Here is a 12,147-nt window from a genome sequence, read left to right as displayed (position 1 = left end):
AACCTTCCCTGCCTTCCATCTCCTCAGCCAGTCACTCAATCAGCTGGTCAGGTAGGATTGGCCATTCAAAGGCCAGTGAACTGTTCAGGAAGTCACTTTCTCTCCACTAATCAATGTGACCAGTGTGAGAGGAATATTGTGAGAATGGTCATGTTGTAACAGGTTTGGCTAAGAAAAGTGGAAGAGTGGAGAGGGGATGTAGGTCAAAGGAGAGGTTGTTTTATATTGTTTTTAAGATTCGAGAGGCCAAAGCAAGTTTCAGATGAGGAGGTTAAACATTCATCGAAGAGAAACGATGCCTGATGGGCAAGTCCCTGAGAAGGCAGGAGTGGTGGGGACTGAGAGCGTAGGTGGAAGGATGAGCAGTGGGCAGGCAGGAGAACACACACTCTCCCCGACCCCCACCACATACACACACACTATAAAGGACAGGCGTCCTGAATGGGCATGTACATTTATGTAAGTGTGGAGGCAGAAAGATGCAGACCACATTGCCAAATCCAGTGTTCAATTCTTTCCTTTCACATCATACTTAACTCCCAGCAGTGTTCAACACCACCTCCTCAAAACAGTATTTTCTGGGGATTAATGATGTCATACTCTCATTTTCCTCTGATCTCACTGTCAGTTCCTTTTCAATTTTTTTTTTTTTTTTTTGTTACTGGGGATTGAACCCAGGGGTGCTTTATCACTGAGCTACATCCCCAGACCTTTATATTTATTTGTTTTATTTTGAGACAATCTCGCAAAGTCGCTAAGACTGGCCTTGAATTTAGGATCCTCCTGCGTCAGCCTCTTGAGTTGCTGAGATTACAGGCATGCACCAACACACCCAGCCCTTTTCATTTTCCTTGCTAGCCTTTCCTCTTCACCAAAACTCTTAATGTTGAAGAGCTCCAGGTTGGTCCTCGGCTCCATTCTGTCCTTATTACCAACGCTACCTGGCTGATTTCATTTAATCCTTGGTTTTAAATACCATCTATAGCAGAATGCCATTATCCTTGACATCTTTCTTTTTTATACTAGAAATGGAATTTTTAACATCTTATCACCCAGCCAAAGACTAGCTAAGTATGGCCATGTGACTAGGTCCTGGCAAATATGAGAAGTATTTGCAACTTCCAAGTCATGTCTTTAAAGGGAAGGGCAAGTTCCCCTCCTTTTCTCCTTCCTAATGGCTAAAATACAGACTCGAGCTAGAGAAACCACCAGATAGAAGTCTCTGTGACAGCAGCTAAACTAATGTCCTAACTACATAACCATCCATATGCCAATGACTTTCAAATTTCTACTTCCAACCCTAACTCTCCCTGGAACTATTGAGCTGCTTATTGCCATCTCTGCTTTGGTTATCTAATGGACATGTGAAACTTAAGACAGTCATAAGAGAATTCTAAATTCCATTTCCTCCAAATCTGTTCCTTTCCCTCATCTGGAAACTATCCTGCACTGCTCAATATAAAAATCTAGGCAAGATTATTGATTCCTTTCTTTTACAACCCATGTCCAAGCAATAGCAAATACTATAACAAGACCTAAATCAATTCTTCTTCATCTCCAGTACTACCATTTAGCCTAAGTCACTATTCTCTCTCAGCTGCACAACTGAAACAGCTCCTGTCTGTCTCCCTGCTCCACCTCTTGCCCCATCACACTCCACTCTCTCCCCAAGCACCCAGAGTCATCTTTCCAAAATGCAAGCCATATCATACCATTCTCCCCTTAACTGGCTTCCCAAAATACTTAGAAAAAATTACAAGTTTTGTAAGCCAACACTGTGGCTTACAGAAGTCTGCCCCCTTCTCTGCCTTTTGCTCGCTACTTTACAGCCACACTGGCTCTTCCGTTTCTCGAACACATCAAACTTGTTCCCACCTTAGGGCATCACACTGGCTGTTCCCTCTGCTTCTCCCAGCTCTTCACACAACTGACTCTGTCATTCAGATCTCAGCCTAAGTGTCATTTTCTCAAAGAGGTCTTCCCTTACCAACCCAGTACAGCCTATCACATTACCTCAGTATGACACACAGAATTGCTGACATTTTTCTGTCTGTTTATAATCTATCTCCCCTCCCACGACATTTAAGTTATGAGAGCTCAGTCCTTGTTGGTCCAGTTTACTAACAAATCCCACAGTCTAGCATATGGCATGACATTTTAATGAATTTGAAAGAATTCCCATCTCACAGCTTCTATTTATGAAGTGAGGAGCGAAGTAATGTTCTGGGAATGAGAGATGATCTAAAGGTAATAGAAAGAGGAGGAGTTACAAAGAGCAGAAGAAAGAGCAGAGCTGGAACTAGTCTCACTGGTTCTATTTTTCTATTAATGACATACATTTTTCTATTAGCTACAGATATATATTTGCATGTAGATAGCATTAGAACTTGGACTAATGTTAAAAACAGGATCTACTTCAGTTAGTATATTAATAATCCTGATACCTTAGGTATTAAGGAGCACCTTGCCATGCTTTAAAGAACTGACTGAAGAGACTCCACGAGGCCCAGAAAATGAAAGAGCAGTATACTGTATGTCATTTACTCATGACTATAGTATGAAAGTAGTAAAGTATGTGTCATATGCTCATGACACATTCAACCACATTGTTTTTTCTTTTTTTTTAACCACATTCTCTCTTAAATACAGCCATCAAAGATTATAGTTAAGAACTACTTAACTCTAATTGATATTTTAAAGACAATAAAAGTATAAATAGAGCTCAAATACTTGGTAATTGCCATGTACTATTTCTAGACTATTTCTAGATTTAAGCTATTAGTCATTTACCTCATTCACTCCCAAAAATATATGCTTAGCACCAATATAAGCATACCTTATGATAACTCATAGAAATATAGAAAGCCTAGTCAACTGAGATATAAGCAAAGGTAAACACCTGTTTCTCTTCCAATCTGACGCGTTCCTAGGTTGATCACAGGTGTTCCAAAAGCTCCAACCTCTCGTACCCCACAGCTGCTATTCCCAATCATACAACCAGCATGGGCAACCAGCTGTATAAACTGGTCAAACGGGACATGTTTAACTGCACGAAAATTGGGATGATGCTCAATGCCCTTCTTCCGCATCACTCGAACCATCTCTTTGCTCCCTGTGAAAATGAAGAACACCAACTGTTAAATGGTGTGTGAGACAAAGAAACCATTTCCATTAGAAAGTATTCCCCCCAATAAGGAAATCTCCATAAAAACTCATACCAGTTATTGGGGTAATAATTTTAACCAGTCTTTTCATGAATGATGAGCATCTAAAACGTCTGGCTAGCTCTCTACTTCAATTCATCTAGGAACTCAAACGGTAGCAGTTGGAGCTTTTGAAACAAAATTCAACAAAGCAAATACTTTTATTAATGCCCCAGTAAAAAACCTCTACCTTAAACAACAATTAAAAGCTAAACCCAGGCCTATAATCTATGTCCCTTAATCTGGAGATCCTAAATGGAAAGGTCTTGTTCTCCATACCCCAGGGACATCCATCAAAAAACCTCTGCCTGATTCTGCTCATATTTACACTAACAATAGCTCAACTGGACAGCACTCCCACCTGTGTGGGCTAAACTCCAAGAAAATTCAAATTGATTCTGATACCATAGTGAACATTTTTTTTTTTTTTTTTTTGTGGTGCTGGGGATTGAACCCAGGGCCTCGTGCTTGCAAGGCAAGCACTCTACCAACTGAGCTATATCCCCAGCCCACAGTGAACATTTTTTAAAAAAACTTTTTGCAGTGCTGAAGATTGAACTTAGGGCCTTGCATGTGCTAAGCAAGCATTCTACCACTCAGCTACACACAGTCCAATATTTTAAATGCATGATTTTAAGAAAATTTAAAGATATTTGAGGGAAAAGCAATATTTTCTACCTCTCTTTCTGCTTCTCTATCATCCTCTCCTAGACAAGGAAGGGAAAGTTGCTCATCCAATGGGTTGAAAGGTAGAACAGTGACCATATTATGCCCACCAGTGGGCAGGAGCTACTGCTTAACAGAAGCAGTGCATGCCATCTATTCTCTTTTTAACTTTCACTATGTAGCAAGATAGGTAAATGGGCTCAAGGCCTAACTCCTTGGAGTGGGCCTGGTCACTTCTTTGTGCATACAGTCTTGCCAAAGTATTCTAGTCACCATCTATAATTACTGTAGTACATGACACAGGAAAGGTACTACTGTTCGGTTAAATGCTTATCTTTAACCTTAAGCTTAAACCACAAGCACTAATCCAATTTTCCAGAAAGTTTCCTACCATGGGGAACTGGGCACAAAGCCAGAAAATGATAAAAGTGATTGATACCTTCATACTTATTTCCTTACTGTCCCCTATGTACATCTCATCAAAAACTCCATAAAGCTGGGCAAGGTGATACATGCCTATAATCCTAGAAACTCAGGTGATGCGGCAGAAGAATCACAAATTTGAGGCCAGTCTTGGCAACTTAGTAAGACCCTGTCTCAAAATAAAATATAATTAAAAAGCTGAGGACGTAGCTCAGTGGTAAAGTACCTCTGGGTTCAATCCCCAGTACCAGTAAACAAACAAACAAACAAACCCAAAAAAACATAGAGATCAGAAGCAAGCAGACATGATTTAAATATTCACCTTTAAACCATTGGGCCTTGGGCTGGGATGTAGCTCAGCAGCAAAGCGTTTGCCACACATTTGCAAAACCCTGGGTTTGATCCCCAGTTCCAAAAAAGAAAAGACAAAGGAAAGAACCCCACAAAAATAAAATAATAATAATAATAATAAGGAGCTAAAAAATTCCTTTAAATCTTGGGGATTTTATAAAGGAAAAATATCTCTTCTAAAGTATATACAATTAGGAAAGTATATTACAAACAGAAAATATAATTGAGAGATACATAAACATATTATACATGTTTATATAGAATTTCAAGGGTTAGAGAAGGATCAGTAGTATTAAGTCAAGTGTTCTACCACTGGGCAACATCCCTAAACCCCTAACACTTATTTTGTTTCCCCTAACAGAAAACATTATTAAAGGAACATAAGAGAAGGATTCTTTCAGAGCAAGATTGTGACATTTTGGCATTGCAGATAAAAGGTCCTCCCTTTATTTATTTATCTATTTATTTTTTGGTACTGGGAATTGAACACAGTGATGCTTTGCCACTGAGCTGCATTTACAACTCTTTTTAAATTTTGAGATAATCTCAGAGTTGCTTAGGGCCTTGCTAAGTTGTTGAGGCTGGTCTTGAACTTGTGATCTTCCTGCTCAGCCTCCCAAGTTGCTGGGATTACAAGCATGTGCCACTGTGCCTGGCTGGGTCCTGTCTCCTTTACCAAAAAAATGCTAAGAGCTGAGAAATTTGAGTACTGTCAGCTAAAAATAGCCAGTATTTGAAAATTCCTCAGTGTAAGACCCTGCTCTGGTATTTCTCATTTATATCTTATACCCCAGCTAACATGCCTAAGGTTTCACTAGCACCCAAGTTCACAGTACCATCCATCAGCAGGTGATTATCGAGGGCAGGCTTAAGCATCAACTGGTTGGGGATTCCAGATCCAAACTGCTTAAGCTCAAGATTACTTTAAGGTATACCTAACATAAATAAGAAAGAAAACAAGAAATAGTAATAATGGCTATTTTACTATAGTCAGTGGAATCATTATTTTCCTAGACTTCTAAGATTTAAGTCTTGTGTCTCTTACAATTTCTGGTTGGTTGAAACGAGGCGAGAAACTAACCATGAGGGTAAGGTGGACATTAGACTTTTTTTCTTAAGTATTTATTTTCTTATTAAATTTCTACCAAGTTGACAAAAAAAAATCACAACTCTGATCTATAGCAAAATAGGTAATTCTTGGAAAATTGAAATGCATATCAGAATAGAGTAGCCTTCAATGATAAGATGGGTGAGTAGGAAGGCATCCAAGAGAAGAGGTAACAGAAACATAAAATTTGCAAAGGTAAGTGGCATGATTTCATTTTCAAGGTCAATTACCTGCATCAATATTGGAAACAGAACTAGGGTCCGCTTGTTAAATGAGATAAGTGCATCCAGTGTTAACTCAAACATTTTAATGGAATGCTTAATGTCAGTGGTCACAGGGTGCTGTAGTGCAACAATGTAATCTTTACATTTTACATCATCACCTGTTTAAAGAAAACCAAACCACATTGCTTCATTAGTTATGAAACTTAAGAAGAAGCAGCAAATTCTAAAAAGTAAGACCCTAAAGTCTGCTTTTAAAATTCTAAAGTAAAAACAATTTGTCACTTTCTAAGCAGGTCATCCATATTAGGATCAAATGATAAGAACTAAATAACAACAAGGAATCAGCAAACAACATTTTACAGATTCTTGCTACCACAAATGTAAAATATACTTGTAAATAGCAGGAACTAGACATTCATTGTTTTAAAATCCAAAATAGTCTAAAGTCCTAGAAAACATGACTATTCCAAATTTCTAACTAATGTTTCTAATCAATAATCAGCATTACTTATTAATAATAATATGTTATAAATTGGGGTATTCAGAGGTTGAATGATCATTAAGAATATCTGACATAATGCACATTTGCTCTCCCAAACCATCACCCACCAGATTCAACAAATGCCAAGTGTTTCTGATTCTGCTGAAAGACTTCATTCATCATTAGGCTGGGATACCAAGACATTCCTCAGCAAGTAAAGTGTAAAAGGTTCAGGCTGATAGTGCTATGCCAAACACCACACAACACCTATCACAGGGCCTGTACTACCCCATAAAACTGAAAATGAGCTCCACTAATTACGTTATGATTAATGATAAAGAAGGATTTTTACTGCATTAGAATCTTTAGTAGTATTTGATTTAAAATACCATTTTAACTCCAAATTTTTATTTTGAAAACTTACTGGTCCTATATTAGCTTCTAAACGGGGAGGAGGAAGAAATATAATGGTTGTTGTGTTGTTGTCATTATTATTATTATTATTTACTTATTTTTAGTAAGAAAAAGTACTAAAGGCCTGAATAATCTACTGGAAACTATAAAATACAAGAATTTAAAAGATCAGAGGAAAACTGGTTGTGGTGTACACCTATACTCCCAGCTACTCAAGAGTTCAGCAGGAGGACTCCTCAAACCTAGAAGTTCAAGACCAACCTGAGTAACAGAGGGAGACCTGGTCTCAAAAAAAAAGAAAGAAAGAAAAAAGAAAAAAAAATCATAATGGAAACAGCCTCTTAGTTACAGTTAACTTACGTCTCAAACATGAGATCACCATAAATTCAGGCAATCTACTAGATATAGGTCACAACCATTAGAAAGAAATTATTTGAAAGATAATTAAAAACTTGGGAGAAGGAGTGGCAATAAAAGAAGTGCATTCACCATAAAGAATATGGAAATACTACATATTGCTGCAATCTGACCACAGGGATAAGTCTGTCCCGTTGTAAGTTCTGTTTCCATAATGCGAATTAACTCATCCATGACCAACAGATGGAAGGAAGATGTTAGGCTTCAATATAACAATTGAGTTATTCATACAGGATTCCTCACAGTAGAATTCAAAGAACACTAATGTAAACAGGCAGCTGCTATGGAGGAACATGATCTCACTGCAAGGCCCATTCACCCACACTCTTCATGGTAGTTCTGTTTGCCCATGGACTCTGTCTTGAAAACACAGAGTGCAAGTCTTTCTGATCCTTGGGCTTTCAGAGGCAAATTTTCTTTGAAAGTGAGGATGTTATGAAGCTTCTGTAGTCCAGTAAGGATTGTTTTACACAATTTATTGCTACAATTTACTGCCAAAGGTCAAACAGAAGATTAAGAGGGTGAAAAATGCTGGCAGTTTGCCTCATAAGAGCTTTCCATTTTTTTTTCTCTCTCTCTCTTTTCGTTGGGGGAGTGGGCACAGGGAAGTACGAGGGATTTGCACATGTTAGGCAAGAACTGGGCTACATCCCCAGCCCTTTTTATTTTTGAGATGGTCTAATTTGCCCAGGCTGGTCTAGAACTTGGGATCCTCCTCTTCTTTAGCCTCCTGAGTAGCTGGGATTATAAGCATGTGCCACCACACCCAGTATATCATATTTCACCATATAATTGTTACCACATTAACATATATTCATAAATATTTTGTGCATCCTAATCTTGCACCAAAGGAAGTTTAGTAATACATTTTTTTTTGTTTTTTTTTTTTTTGTTGTTGATTTTTTGGTGCTGGGGATTGAACCCAGGGCCTCATGCATGCCAGGCAAGCACTTTATCACTGAGCCACATCCCCAGCCCATAATAAATGATTTTTAAGTAATACTGGCATAATTCACATAATGGCTACACCTATTTTTTTGCAAAAAAACTTAGCATGAAATCTGCAATGATTATGAAATGAAATGCAAAATCCTTCTCATTTATCTTCTACTTGAAGTGTAAGAAACATTTGTAGTACACAGAAAATAACCATAGTATGATGCAGATGCAGTGAGATTGCATTTTGCATTTTAAGGTTCTATACAGAGCCACTTAAGCAGTTTCTTTTGAAAGATTGGCAAAATAGCAAAAACTAGATGTCTTTTTTTAAACCTTTGAGAAAAAACAAGACACTGAGCCAGAGCTATTTATTCCTGGCAGTGATACATCTTGTGTAAAGTTGGCACCAGCGCTCAACCTGCAACCATCCTACCTTTGTGTCTAAACTCAGCAGCCTCAGCCCTTCCATACAACACTTTCTATTAAGGTACTAGGAATTGTTTTGCATTGTAAGGTTCTATATTTACCATGGTGTGTCTTTGGTTACTAGGACATTTTTTTCTTTTCTTTCTTTTCTTTTCTTGGTACTGGGGATCAACCCCAGGCCTTGCACATGCTAGGCTAGCACTCTACCACTGAGCTGCGGCCCCAGTCCTTTGCTAATGTTTTAATTCGAATTGTTATGGACATTAATGTTCTGGTTACAAAGCAGCACAAGTGACCCACCCAACCTTATTTTCTTGCAAGCAGAATGACAACATAAAAAGCTGCTAACCAAAAAGTAGGCACATACTATATAATATAAAATGTATTATTGCCAAGGGTAGATGACTCCAGCTCTATATCCTGGTATTTTCTTTTTTACAAAACAAAGCTACGACTAGTTTCAAGCCAGCCCTACAACCATTATGACTTTATCAAGATATCAGTAAAAACAATTAGTTAATTTATAGGTTAATTAATTAACCTATCAGTTAATTTATAGGTTAAAGTTAATTTATAGGTTAAAGTTCTATGTATCTTTATGGCACACCCCCTTCAAATAGGATTGCAAGATGCAGCAGCACCCATTAGAATTCATTTCCATGACCACACCCTGATAACCACTGTTTTTGTCATCCCTCTTTCCATAAAAAACTGTTTAAATGGTTCCAAATAAGACTTTAGGTCTTATAAGTGCAATATTGCTGCCTTCTGCTTTCCAGTGGTTATTTTCTATTCTCTAGGAATTTTTCAGTAACGCAAGGTTTCCAAGAATATATAAACCTAAAAGTATGATTAGAACAGAATGCAAGAGTGTTTACTTAAGAGCATATGAAAAGGGGAGTGAAGAGAGACTTTTGTTCCACCAGCATTATCTAGGCAGGTTCCCTGATGACTATAAATCTATCCAAGGACAAGAAATACATAGAATGCATTAAAACTTATCTAGTGGGAAAGCCCAGCTCCATTCCTGATCTAATGTGATTTGCATAAAAATATACCAAATTACTTTGATTACATAATCACCAAATCAATTTCCTATTCATTAATTTCATTATTCAGTGGATTTATCTTTTAGAAAAGGAAGATCTGAAATAGATGATTAGTCCTGATTTTTACCCTAGGTACTCTCACTATTAATTACTTATTAACATTCTGTTCTTAGACTTGTTTTCTTTATTTCTGATTATCAAAAGGTAATTTCCAGGGCTGGGGTTGTGGCTCAGCAGTAGAGTGCTCACCTAGTACGTGTGAGGCACTGGGTTTTATCCTCAGCACCACATATAAATAAATAACATAAAAGTATTGTGTCTACCTACAACTAAAAAAAAATTTTTAAAAAGGTAATTTCCAAGAAGCCAGATTATTGACCACTGAAAATTTCAGACTTTAAGGCTTTGTTTTACAAAGATAACAAACTCTGATGCTACAACTACGACTTTCGCTTTTTAATAATAACCATCAAAATCCCTTATATTAATAAGTACTTCTGGTTTGCTATTTGCTTTCAACATTCATTATCTCACCTGAGTATTCCAACAATACTGTTAGAAAAGAATTAAAAGAAAAAATAACAATTTTTTTCATTGTACTAAGACATAAAATGCAGAAAAACCAAAAATAAAAACACCCATAATCCCACACTAGAAATGACCTAGTATACATACTTCCTAGCCTTTCCATTTTTATAGCTGTTATAAAAATGGCATCATATTCACAGTTTTGTAGTTTACTTTTTCCCTTTTTGATATAATAGAAATTGTCCTTGTAACTATTCACTAAATATTTGTTACATAACAAATTAAAAGCATTTCATGTATAAATATAGCATGTACCTTTCAAAATCTCAATCCAATAAGCCTATTTTACAGAAAAGGTGAATTTCAAAGGTAACGTCATACCACAGGGCAGATCTAAGAACTCAAACCTTAGCTTTCTGATTGCTAATGAAATATTTTAACCATGAGTTCCAAAAGAATTGAAATGCACCCAACACTTTCTGACAAAAACAGCCATTAGTCTAAATAAGTCTGACATACTTACCTAACCACATCCGAATAATGCTCATATAATCTTTGTTCTTGGCTGAGAGAAGCTTGTCATAGGAAGGACAGCCTGCCAGAAGGATGCGATCATGGTCCTCACACATGGATATCAGGTGTTGCTCTGCACTTCGGGTGCAACACACATGATAATGAGCCAGTTTTGTTATGGCATGTCTGATAGAGTCATCGATAGTTCCACTGACTTCCCCTCCTTCAATGTGAAGGATTCGGATGTTCATCAAGGCAGCAGATGTAGCCAGAGCCAGGGCATCAAACCTGTCACCATGAACAATCATGATATCCGGCTTCAGGCGATTAAGGACATCTGGTAGCTTCACAAGGGCCAGACCTACTGACTCCACCATAGCTGCTTCATCTTCTCCTCTAACAATCGTATGTAGCCTGGTGTTAATGTCAAAATCATCTTGTTCAATCATGCGATAAGTGTTTCTAAAGCAGGAGAGAAATAAAGATGTGACACCATGTTCTTAACATACAAGAAAAGCAATCTAACACTAATCCTGATGGGAGAAACATGTTTACATTTTTACTTGTTAAAACAAAGTATACAAATTGAAGCATAACTTACACACAAAATGAAGAGCAAATTCCACAAGTGTACTTATAGCCTGATTAGTTTTGTTATGTGAACACCTCTGTGGCCACCACTCAGATTGAGATAAACACATGCAGCAGCCAGGCATGGTGGCGTTTGCCTGTAATCCCAGCAACTTGGGAGGCTGAGGCAAAAGGATCACAAGTTCAAAGCCAGCCTCAGCAACTTGGAGCAGCCTCAGCAACTTAGCAAGACTGTCTCAAAATAAAATATGAAAAAGAGTTGGGGACGTGGCTCAGTGGTTAAGTGCCCCTGGGTTCAGTTGCTGGTACAAAAAACAAGCAAACAAAAACCCCACACATAGCACCTTAGAATGCTCACTTGTGCCCCTTCCAGTCAGTACCTGGGGGAGAAACATCTGAGGCAGAATTTTTTTTTTTTAAACAGTGGTCAGGACTTTTTTCTTTACCAATTTTTAAAAAGAAATATGTATTGTAATAGGAAAAATATTACTTATGAAAATGAAGCTCATTTCTACCAAAAAAAATAAGAGTATCAGGATACCTGACATGTCACTGTACTATAAATTCTCTTTGGTAACATTAATGTCAGCATAATTGTTTGGAATGAAATATAAGTTAAAAGAAAGTGGCTATGAAATGCAGCTTCCAGATTGTTTCATGTTTTAATAACAGCAACTCTCGATGCCTTAAGGTTTCCCGGTTATGACTAAATTGTAAAAGATATGATTTTTTTCTAAATATATAATATACATTTAATTTAAAATTAGGAAACAGAAATTATTCACAAACCTACTACTCAGCAACAAATATAATC

The 12,147-nt window shown here is 37.4% G+C and overlaps 1 protein-coding gene and 1 non-coding gene across 2 annotated transcripts in view; both read right to left on the bottom strand.

Annotated features, from left to right (window-relative positions):
- The window catches only part of Gne (glucosamine (UDP-N-acetyl)-2-epimerase/N-acetylmannosamine kinase), a 53,683-nt gene that overhangs the window by 14,472 nt on the left and 27,064 nt on the right, over positions 1-12,147 (bottom strand). Inside the window, 4 exon segments of the mRNA XM_047524204.1 lie at positions 2,900-3,112; positions 5,982-5,993; positions 5,996-6,133; positions 10,753-11,204. Coding sequence (XP_047380160.1) covers positions 2,900-3,112; positions 5,982-5,993; positions 5,996-6,133; positions 10,753-11,204 — 815 coding nt within the window.
- Trnaa-ugc (transfer RNA alanine (anticodon UGC)) lies at positions 3,637-3,717 on the bottom strand. The gene has a single exon. It is a non-coding gene; the product is annotated as a tRNA-Ala (tRNA).

This window comes from Sciurus carolinensis, chromosome 14 (genome assembly GCF_902686445.1).
Source record: "Sciurus carolinensis chromosome 14, mSciCar1.2, whole genome shotgun sequence".
NCBI lineage: Eukaryota > Metazoa > Chordata > Mammalia > Rodentia > Sciuridae > Sciurus > Sciurus carolinensis.
The sequence above is the reverse complement of the archived record's forward strand: the minus strand, read 5'-3'. Positions and strand labels throughout refer to the sequence as shown.